We start from the raw sequence: 16,085 nt of genomic DNA, 5'->3' as shown, positions 1-16,085 counted from the left end.
ACAGCAGGGGTGTGGTCCCTGATTTTTATTGGCTGCTGATGGACACCTGAACGCAAATAAACATGGCAGCGGCGGCTTCAGCTATCCGTGGCTTGAGCACCACACCTGTAATTTCGGCGTAGCAACCAATAAGAAACACACTAATTCTTATTGGACGCTGCTAACTGCTACTGGACGGGCCAACGCGATCAACTAGTTGAATGTCTGCGGTTGACAACCTCTGATATAGGGTATATGTGTGTCGGCACACTGGTAACCACCTTAAAAGAACACATTATTGGGAACATAAGTTGGACTGATCAATGTGCCTATCTGATTTGACAGATAAAGTGCTTATTCTTCAACGAGTATTTTTACGCAGGATTATGGAATTTTTCTACAGCAGGGGTGGGGAACCTTTTTTCTGCTGAGGGCCATTTTGATATATATAACATTATTTACGGGCCCAGCACAGGCCATGCCCCCTCCGTGTAATGTCACATGGGGCGGGGCTACAATCACCGTTGATTACAGCAATGGCCGGACCATCCTGAGGATGCTTCGGGGAGCTGGTTGGGCAGCAGTGTGACCGTCTGAAGCATCCTAAGGACGCTCCAGGCGGCACTGCGGCATAGATTCTGGCTGCACGGTGCCATTCTAGGCACCCTGCTAGCCAGATGAGGCTAGCAGAAGAAAGCTCAGAGGGCCAGACCAAATAATTCTGCGGGCCTTATACGGCCCCGGGGCCTGATGTTCCCCATCCCTGCTCTACAGCAACATGTGTGTGTGTGTGAGTTATTTCCTGCTTTAATTGCCACAATACTGTACATCATTGTGTTATTTTATCTTATACTGCAGCTACTTGTAATGGCATCTTACATGATCTACACATGCTATAGAGATCATGGAATTCATACTGCACTCATAAAGGAACACATGGGTGACATCCAAGTCTCTGTGTGGAGTTTATAATCTCCCAAACCATGTATTGAATATGGTCTAAATTAATAATTTAACACCTCTATGTTCTCAAACCCTTCTATCGAACACCCCATATCCATTATGTGTATTTGTTAGAAATAAGTGTTTGGTAATAACCAAGTAGCATAAAAACAAATTATATGAAAAAAAAAATGTAAAGGTAATATAAAACCATTTTTTGCTGCCGCCAGAAAAGTGCTACCTAAGTTATGTGCCTAGTGTGCCTGTATGGTAGGTGCAGCCCTGGTGGCATCATATACAAATACATAGACAGCACTGCATGACCCCAGGTCTTCCAAATTGATATGAAAACTAGCAATGAGTCAATATGCAAAAACCTCATTATAGCTACATATCATATGTGTCCATATTTCCGAAAAGCACGACCAATTGTACCCTGCCACATACAATAAGTGATGATGGAAACTGTGCAGTGGATGAGATATTGGAGTCTGTAGGAAGAGAAGTAGGATGAATGCAGAGCTTATTCATTTTCCTTCCATTACAGGCGTGGGAAAATGTTAGCATTGGCCAAGCACCTTGGGTGTGCTGCAGAACCACATTTCATTGTGGAGCACTTTTGCATTTGAAGTGATGTCAACCAAAAAGGTTAAATGTGCAATATAGGTCTCTAGTGTCTTTAGATAATGAAATCTGAAGTTTTTAGAACACAAATGATTGGCTAGAAAGCAAACACTGGATATAGCCTATAATATTATCTGTACATGTCATTGTTGATATTTGACTGTGTTGCTGCCCATTTAATTTCAAGGGACTGTAGTATTTTTCCCTGTAAGCTGTAATTAAGTGTGAATTCTCACATTTTGGCCCAATCAATTCTTCCCATATTGAGGCCAAAGTGAACATATCTTTAAAGTCGTTTTGACCTTTGGCTCAATGGGAACAGACATTTAGATGTTTAAAAGGTTGAACATTATAAATTTCTTCCAGACTCTGCATATTTTTACAGCTGTTATTAAAGGCCAACAAACTGCATTTTTAACAGCATATAGATTTTATAAGGGGTGCTTAGCAGTTGATGGGCCCCATAGAATAATTTGTGGCGGGACGAGGGATCAGCAATTTGCATCTACACACCTTTCCAGGGGCCTCCTTGCTACTGATCTGAGCATGCTAGGGGACTAGCACATACCTTATGCAGAGTTAAGTTATAACACACTGGAACTGAGAGCACAGATAGGGCTCTACTGCACAAGATCCGGCTCCCTCGCATTCTCAGGAGGGCAGAGCGGGGGCTCCAGGAACAAATGGATATGCTTCACTGGGCCCCATAGCACCCGCATGACCTGCCACTACAGCAGTTATGTCCCTGGTTGTGGTATATACAAATGTAGACAGGGTATCGGTGACACATTGTCCTACTGAACAGTACTGCTATTCTTACTGTGGATTTTAGACATGTCGTATGGAATCTCTTGTTACTACAAGTAGTATCTCCTTGTGCTTGTTTTAGAAGATGAGCGTATATTTTTTATAAGCCTTCTCTATATTAACTGTAACAGGATTCTAATAAATGTCCTCAAGGGATGTACCTCTTTTTTCAGTGTAAAATAACTATACAACTACAGGGTGTAAGTTTGTGAGTCCTCTTACTAATACCCAATGTTATTTTATTACTGGGTTTTGTTCCCAATTGGTAAGTATGCTGGTGCTTTAATAACAACTATGAAAGTGGAAACTGCCATTCTGCTTTCTCTGGGGATGTGAGTATAAACATCATGCTTAGGGGGTTATGTAATAGGGGGTTGGATACGGGACCCCGATGGTCAGGATGTTGACGGTCAGAATAACAACAGCGGCATCCTGACAGAGGCCCTGATTCAGAGCCGCTCGTAAGCGGCCGCTCGTTCGTTCTGACCGATGTTCGCACATCTGCGCATGCGTATGGATTTTAATACGCATGCGCGAACCAGTCAGTGCGGCCGAAAATCGTTTGTTCGCTATATAGCGAATGCCTGCTATTTTGAGTGACAGAAGGAGGCGTATGTGGGTGGTAACAGGGGAAGGTGCTTGAAAATGGGGGTGTGGAATTCGAACGCAGGCGTGCTTAAAGGTCAAAACGGGCGTTTTAAGGGAGTGCATAATTAATACAGCAGCGTCATTGACCACGTCACTTGTTTTTTTTTTACTCAGAACTGCTTGCAAAATAGCGGTTGAAATTACCAGCCAAAAGAATAGCGAGCAGTTCATACGCTGTTCGATGTACACGATTAATCTAATAAATAGCGGACATGACGTATGGTGCGAGCGGCAAGGGGGCGTATTTTTCAAAATTACAACCGCAAGTTTTGCTCGCTCGTTCAGACTTAGAGGCGTGAACAGACCGCAATTAGTGAACGGTTCATTTGAATAGCCACCCCTTGTTTTAGAATGAACGACCGCAAATAGCGAGCGGCTCTGAATGAGGGCCAGAATCCAAACAGAATTTTGTTAATAATAATAACCCTTACCCTAACTCTCCCCCTAACCCTTCTTTCCCTCAGCCTAACCCTAACTCTCTGCCCTGCCGCAGCCTAACCCTAACCCCCCCCCCCACAGCCTAACCCTCCCCTTCCGCCGCCTAACCCTAACCCTCTCGCTAGTGCCTAACCCTAATACGCACTGCCGGGATGTCAACAGTCAGGATTCTGGATTTTGACCGCTAGCATCCAGACTGCTGGGATGCCAACTACATTCCATAATAGACTCCGATTTCACGGAGCCATCTGTTTTTCTGCAAGATTGCGGCTAAACAGCCTTATAACTGATTGCTTCTTTAAATCTAGCCACAATCTCTTTGAAAAACAGACAGCTCTGTGAAATTAGCACCTACTACATAACCCCTTTAGACTCAAATAACAAGTTTATCCCGGTGACCCAGTGGAATAATTTCAAAAAGAGTTTAGCGACATTGCCAGTAGAATTTAGCGCAGAAACTATTTTGCAGCAATACAGGCTGCTTTGCCGATGTTTTGGCAATACAATCTTTAACTTCCAAGGGGCCTATTCATCATCACTTAATTTTATAAAAGCAGGTGAAAATGCAAATTTTCACCTGCAATTGTACAAATTAAGTTCATAAACAGGGTAAAGCAGGAGATATCACAGATATCTCCTACTTACCTGCCTTTTGTGGAATGGCCCGCTGTCCCCATACACTAGTGTGGGGACAGAATTCATCAAGCTCCGAAAATATAATAAGTTCAGAGCTTGACTGCGGGAGCATTTGCCATCTTCAGATGGCGAACGCTCCTTCCCTATGGGAAGAAGATCCGGGTCGTGAAGAGGGATCCCTCCGCCTCTGTCCAGCTCCTTCCTCCGGACGTCGGTGCTCTTGTACACTTGCGTGACATAGGTCGCGCATGCCCAGTCCCATCACTGCTCCGAAAGGAGCAGTGAAAAGATTCACTGCTCCGAAAATTAGCAGTAAAGCCACTGGCGGGGACAGCTGATTTCGCTTCGATGATGAATTGCCCGGCAGCCGCGGCGAGTTAGAATGTTAATTATCGAGGTCCGTTCGGATTCATTAACATGAATAGGCCCCCAAATACCCTGTAACAGAGGAATTATTTGACCCGTCCATCATCCTGGCTCTAGTTACAGTGTAACTAGAGCCAGGATGATAGACGGGTCAAATAATTCCTCTCTGTGGTGTGGAATTCCTTTAAAGTCACGTTTCACAGCTTTTTATCATTTTTGTGTGGTTCTTTTTTGTCTGAATGATTCCCAAGTATTCCCATATCCGTACATGCTTTGATCCAGAAATATTGTTTGGTACAGCCAGCCAGTCAGCAATCCATAGCTTTCAGAACCGTGACAGTATGGTCAATGAGATGCACTGATCTGTCATTAACTATGTATGCCTCATTTCACTTCACCAGATAAAGTGACAAGAAAAGCGCCCTTTGTATTAATAAGTGCATTACCATTCGATCTGCAGGATGATCTACGCTCATATGTCTTACTGAATATTTATACAAATAACCCCAGATTTGAAACGTGTGGCTGAGATTATCTGCATTATGTTGTTAATAAAAATAAAAATGAAAACCAACAGTAAAATTTAGTAAATCATTGTTTTTGCAAAATGTATGTTTTGTTTTGTTTTACCTGCATTAATACACTGTTTTTTTTTTTGTAAGTTTATGTGCATTATCATGAAGTCTTAAATACCATAGGCATATGAACAATCAGAATTTTCCATGCCCTGAAGCGATGGGGGAAAAAAAAGCTCTGCAAACACACATGACCAGACACATACACAGGACAATAGTGGTCATCTGCTTACTGAATTTTAAGACATGCATGATAAAATGTGTGCAACTGTGAATTTCTCAGTCTCGGGCATGCCATTTGCTTTATGGCTCAACATGTGATGATATTGGTAGAATAAGGCACTTGTAACCAGCTTCAGTACAACACACTTTCACAGTTATCATTATGGCATCTCCCAATCAGCTGGCAGAGGCTGTAGAACTGATGTCAATGCCCCATTAAAGCCCAGTTGTGCCCTTACAGACGCAAGGGGAGATGCGACTGAAATGCTTATGACTCTGCATCGCCTGTTCCTGAGTATGCTTGGTTTCGGAGCATGGGCATACTTACCGACTTTGCTGTCCCTTCCTCCGGGACGGCACGGAGAGGGCGTGGTGACCGGTGAAAGTGGACGGTGCATGGGGCGTGGAGTACACAATCGTGTCACCGTGGTTCCACCCCCGGTATACAGCGCTGAGAAAAAGTATTGTATAGCGGGGGGCGGGTCTACGTTGATGCGATACAGCACGCATCGCATTGTCCATCCATCCCTGGATCGTCCATTTGTGCTTTATAAGTGGGCAGTGGGTGCGAGCAGTGGAAGGGGGTGCGGGAGACTTGCTTACTTTTCCTGGGTGGCCAGGAGTACCACACGATTTTCGGGAGCCTCCCGGCCATTCCTGGATAGTAGGCAAGTATGAGCATGGGCCATGTTGAAAAACGCATGAACTTATGCAGTCATATATGATTGGATTGTAACGTGTGGTCCAGTATAACAAAAACTTGGGCTCAGCTACATGGATTGGGTATGAATCCCGAAGTCGGAAGCCCGAACAACAAAGATGTCGTCAGGGGTGATAAGTAGCCTAACCCTACCCCGCTCCCCCCCTAACCCTAGCTCTCCATTCATGATGCCTAAGCCTAACCTCCCCCCGGTGGTGCCTAACCCTAACCTCACTCTGGGGTGCCTAACCCTAACCACCCTTTCCCACACCCTAAACCTAACCCTCCCGAGGGATGCCTTATCCCTAACCTCCTCCCGGGGGTGCCTAACCCTAACCCCCCCCTCTCCGTAGCCTAACCCTCCCCGGGGGCTGTCTTACCCTAATCTCCCATTAGGGTCCCCCCCCACGGCTAACACCTTACTGGGCCCCGCTTACATTCGTTCGGGATGCCCACTGTTGGAATTTCGCCTGTCTTTAGTCACGGGTCGGGCTTCTGACGTCGGGATTCTGATGGCTGGTAAATTAACTACATCCCCAGCTACACAAGTGGATAGTGCATAAAGAAAATGCTAAATGTTTTGGGAGAAGCATAGGCCATCCACATTAATATACTAATATAATGGAATGAAGAATGTTAGTTTTACATTTTGTTGTTTTGTAGCAGTGATAGAAGGGTTTGTTCTGTATAAAAAAAACGCATCAATGTGGACACATAATTAAGGTGCAGTTGGCTATCAACAGAACACTTTTTTTGGTATCATACTTCATATTCTGTTTGTGCGAATTTCCAGGAATTTTAAATCAGGAGGAGACTGTATCCAATCAGATCATGTGACTTACAGCAGCACAGAGTATTTCATAAAATAGATGTGTTGACCTTGTGGGAGGCAGTGACCTTTCCAGTCTTGGGACTGTGTAAGTCAATGTAGGATTGCATGTGGCAGAGACATGTTATGGCCTGAAGGGATGGTGAAGGAAATATGGAGACACTAAACTCCACAATGGAAGAGAGTAGTGCACCTTATATATGCAAATCAGTACACACCAAAATACATACATAATGAAAAGACTTTGTTTGTAAATAATTATCTTGTAACAAAGATAAAGTTTATTTATTAGTTGTAAATAAATACAAACATTTTTTTTCAATAAAAACAAATTTTATAAATAATTATCCTGAATATTATGTATTATTGTCTGTACCATTAAAGTCTATATTTTTCTATTTCTTTTCCCCTTTCCATGTGTTCCATCTGCTGCTCTCCAAATAAGGTTCTTTGTCAACTTTCCCACTGCCAAGCAGTACTTCTCCCAGTTTAAAGACATGGAAGACCCCCTGGAGATGGAGCGCAGTTCTCAGTTGCGCAAGCATGGTCTGAGAGTGATGGGAGCTATCAACAGTGTAATTGAAAACCTTGGGGATCCAGAAAAGGTGACCACTGTCCTTGCAATTGTGGGCAAAAGCCATGCAGTAAGACACAAGGTGGACCCTGTATTCTTTAAGGTGAGTGGTTTCATAAGGGTGGTCCTGTACAGCTGCTATAAAGCCCCAGATCATGGGCCTCATTTCAACAGATGACAGTTGGGAGTTAATTGGCTGGAGCATCATTTACCATATGCAACTATCACTCATTGTGAATGATAAAACTCATTAATAAATAAGGCCTATTATCTGATCATTGCAAATTCTCAGCATGTCTTAAAAACCCACCAGGCAGCCTTATCAATACACTAGAAACCTGTGACGTAACTACAGGTCTTTGTGAATTGATTCCTGTGACCCCTGTGTAAGCAATTTTATTTGCAGGTGGAACAATCACATTTTCTTGTATTCTTCTAATATACTTATACTGTCTACACCTAACGCCATTTGCGAATAATGTAATGAGGAAAAACTACAGCTTTGATTATTTTTACTGTGTTTATTTCAATTTACTGTTTTTATTAAGCTTCTTTTTTCAATAACCTAAATAGCACAGAGTTATAGCAGACCATTTTGGACTGATGCATGCAGTGCTTACCAGAAAATCCCATTATCAGGGCACAATGTAAAGTAAAAATAATGTACTTTAAAAAGCATGCAAAGTTTATGCTCTAAATCAGAGGTGCACAACCTTTTGGTCTGAGTGCCAAACTGGGAGATAACTTGCTTAAAATGTAAAATGCATAAAACTTACAATAGTAAAAGAGTAACCTATTTCATACCTCTCAATATTGTGATAGTCCCAATGAACATGAAAGGGTGTATGATGCCACAAATAATTGTGTTCTGCAGGCTGGGTTTGAACATGCCTACTAAGGGGCATGACAGTGCCATGGAGGGTGCCATGCTCTCAGTTGTAACCAATTTATCCCTCCCCAGTCATCTCCGTAACACATTTCTTCCCTCTACACCTACTCTGTAGTACATATATCTGCCATCATCCCTACATTTCTCTTCCCCCAGGCCTGCTGTTTGCATGTATTATCATTAATCTACTTACCTGTCCTGTGGTGAGAGTGAGATGACTTCCAAGCAGTGGCAGCAAAACTTTACAAGTCTTACAACATGAGACTTTGAGCATGTCAATACTAAGCAATGCAGTGACAGTCTATTGCTCATTCATCCTGCCAGACTATCTTACCTTCACTCCTGCAGCCACAGTGAGACTGTGCAATTCTGATAAGGGCAGATACTTGGGGAGTACTATAGTATTTAAGACATAGCATCAAAGGTCCCTTATTTTTGACCTGCAAAATGACCTTGATTTAAATCTATATAATAAGCGAGAAAGTGTGTGTGTCTGTCTGTTTGTCCTTTATGTACGGACAATGTTTTGTACCTAGCTCCACCAAATTTGGCATGGTGGTGTAGTTTGACCAGAATTGGGTTTTTGCCTAGGTTTGAACTTCATCTGGGCCACACACTGTTACACAATCCCATAAAACCGGGATACACTTAAATTACATAGGTTGTGGGGCTGGCTTCATACACACAGTCACACTCTCATTTCTTCCAAAGTACTGTATTATTTCACTTTACCAACAGCCGCATACATGAAATGCGGAGTTAGTCAGCCCTCTGTGTTTGCATGATAAACTTTAATATTAAACAGTGTGCATTATTAGCATTTCACTCTCATCTTACAGCAGCGGCCCCAGGGGTCTTAGCAGAGTGCCTGGCAGGCTCATGAGCAGCTCAGCACTTGATACATTCAGACTGTGGCAGACAGCATAATCAATCCTGTATCTTTGATCCTGGCAAAGCTTAGCATATGGAGATTACAAACAGCAGGGGAGTTGATCGCAGCCACACATTGCCACTGCAGACGGGCCCCCTTCTGTCTAGGAATGGGACTCCAGTCCCTGCATTGCCCCCCTGATGGGAACCCTGCTAGACTTGGTCTTCAATGTTGATCTGCAGAGTGATTTCAGGGGGTAATTCAGCTGTGGATGCCGTAAAAGGGATCAAGCAGATTCCAGATTATCAGGAATCTGCGCATGCAACTGACCCGTACTGCGATCCCACACGCAGTCCGGCAGCAGACTATCAGTGATTGACAGTCTGGCGTTTTTTTCTGGGGAGGGGACGGTGTCCCTGCTGTTGGGGAGGAGTGGAGAGGCCAGGAATTCCGTTGGCTGATGGAGACTTCCTGGTCTCTTTTACTCATCTGCAGCAGCCGGCTTGCATGACCCCATGGTCACTCAGCCGGCTGAAGGGGTCGCAGATGATCCGATGCTGTGTCCTTGGACGCAGCTTGGATAATTAATGCATGCAGGAGGCGTGATGCCTCCTGCTGCATTACCATATTACAGCATATCCATCAGGGGTGTATCTAGGGATCCAAGCGCCCCTGGCAAGGTAATGGACTGGTGCCCCCCTCCCCCCATAATTTCAGGAAGTGCCCCCAGTAGTAGTCCCCATAGTAGTAGTCCCCTTTATGCAGTGCCCCCAGTAGTAGTTCCCCTTATGCATTGCCCCAGTAGTAGTCCCCCCCATGCAGTGCCCCCAGTAGTAGTCCCACCTATGCAGTGCCCCCAGTAGTAGTCCCCTTTATGCGCTGCCCCCAGTAGTAGTCCCCTTTATGTGTTGCCCCCAGTAGTAGTCCCCCTTATGCGTTGCCCCCAGTAGTAGTCCCCCCTTATGCGTTGCCCCCAGTAGTAGCCCCCCCTATGCAGTGCCCCCAGTAGTAGACCCCATTATGCATTGCCCCCAGTAGTAGTCCCTCCTATACAGTGCCCCAGTAGTAGTCCCCCCTATACAGTGCCCCCAGTAGCGGCCATCCCCCCCATAACATGCCCCCAGTAGCGGCCCCCTATACAGTGCTCCCAGTAGCAGCCACCCACCCATAAAGTTCCCCCAGTAGTGGCCACCACCTATGCAGTGCCCCCTAGTAGCCACACTCTTCCCCTCCCCCGTGCTGTGCCAGAAAAAAACACACACACACACAGAAAAAATAAAGCAACTTACCTGATCCCTGCTCCTGCCGATGACTGCCGCTGTCCACTTCTGCGGGCCCGCTCTCACTCTGCACTATGGGATGGGAGAGACGTCAACGTCTCTCCTATCACTCGCTGCGGGAGGAGCCGAAAGACGGAGCTCATGAGTGAGCTCCAGCCGGCTCCCTCCGTGGACGCAGCAGCCAATGAGAGTCTGGCTGGCTGCTTTAACAAACACTCAGCCGCTCCTTTCTGTTTGTTACTGTATAAGGCAGACCGCTCTCACTGCGGTCTGCCCTACACTGGTGGAGCCCGGGGGAGTGCCATTGGCTGCTGGTGGCACTGCCGGACGGCCGGCGCCCCTGGCGAGTGCCATCCTGGCCAATGGGTAGATATGCCCCTGATATCCATCCACAGCTGAATCACCTCCTCTGTTCTGCAGTGATTTCTGAAACTTAAGTGATTTTGGCAGCTATACTGATTTCTGTTCTGTAAGTCAGTCTGCTCCTGATATACCCCATTCGAAACGGTTTGTTAAAACTTTTTGCAGTATTCCCCATGAGCAGTACTTTTGCTCCTATCCTGCGATTTGGTTAAGTGCTGGGAACCTTCATGGCTCCTGGTGGCTGTCTCATTGTGCATGGCGGCATTTGGTAAGTGGTTTCTAGCTTAGTTTGAACTTTGATTTCAGAAACCCTCTGGACATGTTTTGAACTACATCATCCAGCCACATTCAGAGGTAGCATAATAGATAATAATAACCCTTTAATGGTCAGTTTGAGAATACCTAAAGAAGATGCAAATACTAAATATCTAAAGAAGATGCAAATATATTTTGATTGTTAAATATCACCCTGATCATCCCTGCATGATTGTACTGGACAGTTCCATTTAGATAAATGGCCAAAAGGTGCCAGCTTGACTATTTTGCCGGACAACATTGCAGGTTCCTCTTCGCACCCCATTGCGGTGTGAAGGGAAATCAGCATTGTAGGGTTACCGTAATTCTGAGCGATGTGTCGCACACAGTGCCGTACATCACTCGGAATTGAATTGCCACCTACATGTATTGGCTCATGTTTCAACCTATACTTTATATGGTGACAGAATTCTATTTGCTAATAATCATTGCTCTGATTCTCTGTACTAGATCCTGACTGGGGTGATTCTGGAGGTCATCGCAGAAGAGTTTGCCAAAGATTTCACCCCTGACATACAGCTAGCGTGGAGCAAATTACGGAGCCACATATACAGTCACATACAGGAAACGTACAAGGAAGTGGGCTGGACACAGTACCCCAGTAATTCAGTGTGAGCCTATTCATCTACCAGAGAGGGCCTAGCCAAGGACTTCAGCTCCAGACTGTCTCAGATCTCTGGGGCAGCTGGGGATATATGGGAAGTGGGAAGAATAGGGGTGGGTAACTGGGTGGCATGGGGTTATAACAACAGGGTCAATACAACCAGGGTGGGATGGGGTTTTTAATACAGCAGTAAAATATGGTGCATTTGACCGAGCTGCAAACTCTTTAAAATACAGTTTATATAACAGAAGAAATGAAAAGCGACGGGTTCAAGTTCTATGATAGGGAGCAGAGACATATCATACAGAGGATCTAATGTCTCACAGTTCTGTTGCCCTGTACATCATTACGGTAATATTTACCAGTGGAAATATCTAGCATTGTAAGCCAGGCTATTTTGAGATTGTCCTTGCCCTGCTCTTCTCGGTCCCATATTTCCACATGTTCCATGTTCTATTAGGCATGAGAAACAGATGGTTGTTGATATATTCCTAGTACACAAACTGTCCCCTATAAGTGAAGGGGTTAACATTACTTCATGACTCAGATATAACCCCACCCTAAATCCCACAGTTTTGCTTGGCATGCACTTGTGTATGGCGATCACTCTTTATTTGCAATCATTTCAAGCTTGGCTGGTTCTCATCCGATTAAATGGCTTCATGAGACCAGTATATCAAGGGTTCAATATTGTATGGCTGCCATTTTGTTTTATGGTCATCAAAGAGCTTATATGGGACCAAATGTCAAATAAACACCAGGATTGTAAGGGATAAGCTTTTGAGTTATAAATAAAAAGTTTAAAGTTAACATTACAGTAAATAAATTGGGAAACTGCCCCCCCCCCCCTTCCTGTGTCAGAAACTAGACAAGTTGGAAAGCCACAACACATAGGAAGCAGAATGTTCTGGAAGGTGGCGTTGGAGCTACATTGTGGAATAGAGATGTATACACACCTGGCCTGTGTGATATTGTGTCAATCTGTGTCTGTCCATATAATGTCCTGTTTTACTGTGATATAGAAATAAAAACATACTATTGGATCTGTAATGGAATATGTCTCTGTCTGAATGTGTATACGGTACAGAGTGCAGCATACGTTTATAATTTCAGCATTATTTAAATAATGTCATTATTAGCATGGGAAACTTTGACTAACGAGGTACTATGGTTCTAAAATTTGACATTAATCCTTTTTTTATATAGACAAAAAGGGTAATTTCCTGCAGAAAAAACACATTTTAATAATCTTGAGCATGTTTCCAATTCACTTTTTGTTGTTACCAGAGGAAATTGGATCACCCCTTAATTAAATTTCCGTATGTTTTATACATCTGGTGACGGATTTTCAGGGCTGTGCTTATTTAAAGTTTCACAGTTATACATTCAATAGCTTTTTTTAATTGCATTGCTTCAAGTGTGTTTATTACTTTATTACTGTACCTCCTTTATAGAATAAATGCTCAGTCTTCGAAAACTATTTTATTGAAATTAGTGGCTGAATTTATGTGCTGCCAGTTTAGCTGTGGAATGGTAAATCAGGTACACCTCTCGAAACGTACAGGAGGTCATTTATGAATCACAATTAACGCACATTGCAAACCAGTTAAGCACACTCTGCTCCGGGGAGAAGTCAGCGTGGTCTATAAATATGCCTAGATTTGTGAAGAACCACCAAAACCTCTATAGGCACACTGTGCAGAAGTGTTCAGTATAACCTACTACCACTTCAGAACCACCTGTTTCAATAAAACACATTTTTCAGTTCACTCCAAAAATACTGTTGAGTTTAAAGTATTTTAGTGCTTTAATAAATCATGAAACTGAGGGAAGATTGTTAATAAGACTTGTTATTATTGTGTAAATTTTGTTTGTGCAAAGCTTTTTTTTACATTCAACTCCTGGAAATTAACTTCCCGTTGATGCTCAACATGGAGGCACAAAACGGGTGTGGAGTGGGACTAGCCATGTTTCCCCATACAGCAGGATATGCTCACTATAAAACTGCACTCTCTGCACCTCTTTCTGTTTGAGATTCATTTAGGTGCTAGTCAGGGCCGGTTCTAGACATTGTGGAGCTCAGGGCGAAAGTTCCCAGTTGCGCCCCCCCCCAAAAGAAAAAAAAAACAAAAACTTTTTTTAGATGGCGTTCCTCTGCGCATGCTGAAAGCGCGGGCGCTTCTGGAAAGGGACACCCCCAATTCATCACACTGTGGGGCGTGCCCAGCAGTTACGAAGGTGCTAGGTTTCCCCCAAGCTCTCCCCTCGTGGCAAATAATTGCCATGTGCAGTAATGCACCTTACACAGTATGTCTTACACAGTAATGGCCTTTATAACACATTATGCCACATGTAGTAATGCCCTGTATAACACATTATGCCACACGCAGTAATGCCCTGTATAATACATTATGCCACATGCAGTAATGTCCTGTATAATACATTGTGCCACACACTAATTCCCTTTATAATACATTATCCCCAATTCAAATTACGCCACACAGAAGTGCCTTATTCATGTTATGACACACAGTGGTGCCCCTTTTACACAATACTCAAATTAGTGCCCCTTATACACACGGTCCACAGTAGTAGTGCCTCTAATACAATGCCCACAGTAGTAGTGCCCCTTACACAATGACCCCAGTAGTGGTGCCCCCCATGCAGTGCCCTCAGTAGTGCCCACAGTGGTAATGCCCACAGTGTTAATGCCCCCATTGGTAATGTCCCCTATAGTAGTGCCCCAATATAGATGTGCCTCCATTAGTAATGCCCCCTGTTGTAATGCCCCCCTATAGCCATGCCCCCAGTAGTAATGCCCCCCTATAGCCAGCCCCCAGTAGTAATGCCTCCTATAGCCATTTCCCTCAGTAGTAATGCCCCCTATAGCCATGCCCCCAGTAGTAACCTCCCTGCGGCGGCAGCTAACGGGGGGGAAAGTGGCGCTGGGTTTTTTTTTTTCAGAGGGGTTTTATTTTTTGCCTTTCTCCTGGGGACTCAGTGGCACCCTCTAGGGGCCGGCACTCCGGGCGACCGCCCTGTTAGCCCGCCCCTAGAACCGCCACTGGTGCTAGTTGCCTCTCATGTCATTTTACCTTGGCTAAAGTGCTGTCAGCTATTCAATTAGATAGACCCTGATTCAGAGGTGGGCGGTATGTCGATACAAGTGGCCGATGCTTTCAGTCTACACGTGCATCCGATTTGCACTATGCATGTGCTTGCAACGGCGGTCATAGTATGTATTATAATGCAGAGTGAATGACAGACAGTGACCATTTGGGGGAGGTAACTGGGGAGTGGCGAGTACAACACAGGCATGTCGCAACTGTTTCGGGGGCCTGACACGGCCAGTAACTGCATATTAGCACACAGTGGTTTAAGGCTCCGGCTTCTTAGTTGTGACAGACATTCTGAAGCACCGTAGGGTTTCTCAGAATCCGATGGTGTGTCTTTGGACTTGAGATGCTGCAGTTGGGCATTTCAATACACATCCCAGAGGATGCGTCCTTTTTCGTCTTTGATCAGAACTGCGTGCGGAATTGTAGCCGCGACAGGATTTTCATCCACCTCTGAATAGACCCACAATCCCATGGTGAGCATTGCACCTGAAATAAGGATTTATATCCCTTCCTCCAGAGGTTATGCCCTAATCCAGGCATGGTACTTATCTCATTAGACTGGTGTCTGCACACAATCTGTGATAAAACAATGTACAAGGCAATTCGCACTTTATTGAATCTCCCCTTTGTCTCATTTCAATACTGTCTGTAAAATAAAATCTTGTTTTGGCACTGCTGCACAAAACTAGGCTCACAGGCTCACCTACTCTGTACCTTGTACCTAATGTCCTTCCTCTGCTCAACTCATCCGCTTAGCTTGTGCAATATTCTGCTTTACCACTATTCTCACCATAATTGCCCTGCAAACCAGTATGTACTGGCAGCACCTTATATCCTCTTGCATAAATGTAAGTGCATGCCAGTATCAGAGCAGATTTTGCACTAAGCAACGAACATTTGGTCGCTTCATAAATGACCAACGCAGCCTCCATCACTTCCTGCACTAGAAAATGACTCCCAATATACACGTTTCTTAATAACATTTCACACTAAATAACATTACACTATTATTGGAGCACAGCAATACTTGTAACTGACATCTCATTATATTTTTATCACTAGCCGACTTCTTCAATATCATGGTTGTTTTTTTTTAATCATTATTTTTTTTTTTTTAATTTAAAATTCCCCCTGCTAAAGAGCACAAAATGAATCATTATATTTACTTTCTTTGTATTTATTCCCATTAACGTCTGCACTGCCTCTTACGGTAATGTTGGGCAGTACTAATGAGTCACCATCTTAGGCATAGGACACAAATCCAATTTTATATTGGATAATAGTCCTGTACGAGCCTATTCTGC

General features: G+C 44.2%; 1 protein-coding gene across 1 annotated transcript in view; it reads left to right on the top strand.

Moving 5' to 3' along the window:
- Positions 1-12,712, top strand: part of CYGB (cytoglobin) — a 17,162-nt gene extending 4,450 nt beyond the window's left edge. Inside the window, exons 2-3 of the mRNA XM_088480539.1 lie at positions 7,212-7,443; positions 11,509-12,712. Of these exons, the coding sequence (XP_088336665.1) occupies positions 7,212-7,443; positions 11,509-11,673 (397 nt within the window). The 3' untranslated portion in view covers positions 11,674-12,712. The remainder of the gene's footprint in view (positions 1-7,211; positions 7,444-11,508) is intronic.
- The last annotated feature ends 3,373 nt before the right edge of the window (positions 12,713-16,085 follow it).

This window comes from Taudactylus pleione, unplaced genomic scaffold (assembly GCF_031769625.1).
Source record: "Taudactylus pleione unplaced genomic scaffold, aTauple2 ptg000256l, whole genome shotgun sequence".
Taxonomy (NCBI): Eukaryota; Metazoa; Chordata; class Amphibia; order Anura; family Myobatrachidae; genus Taudactylus; species Taudactylus pleione.
This window is presented reverse-complemented; position numbering and strand designations above follow the sequence as displayed.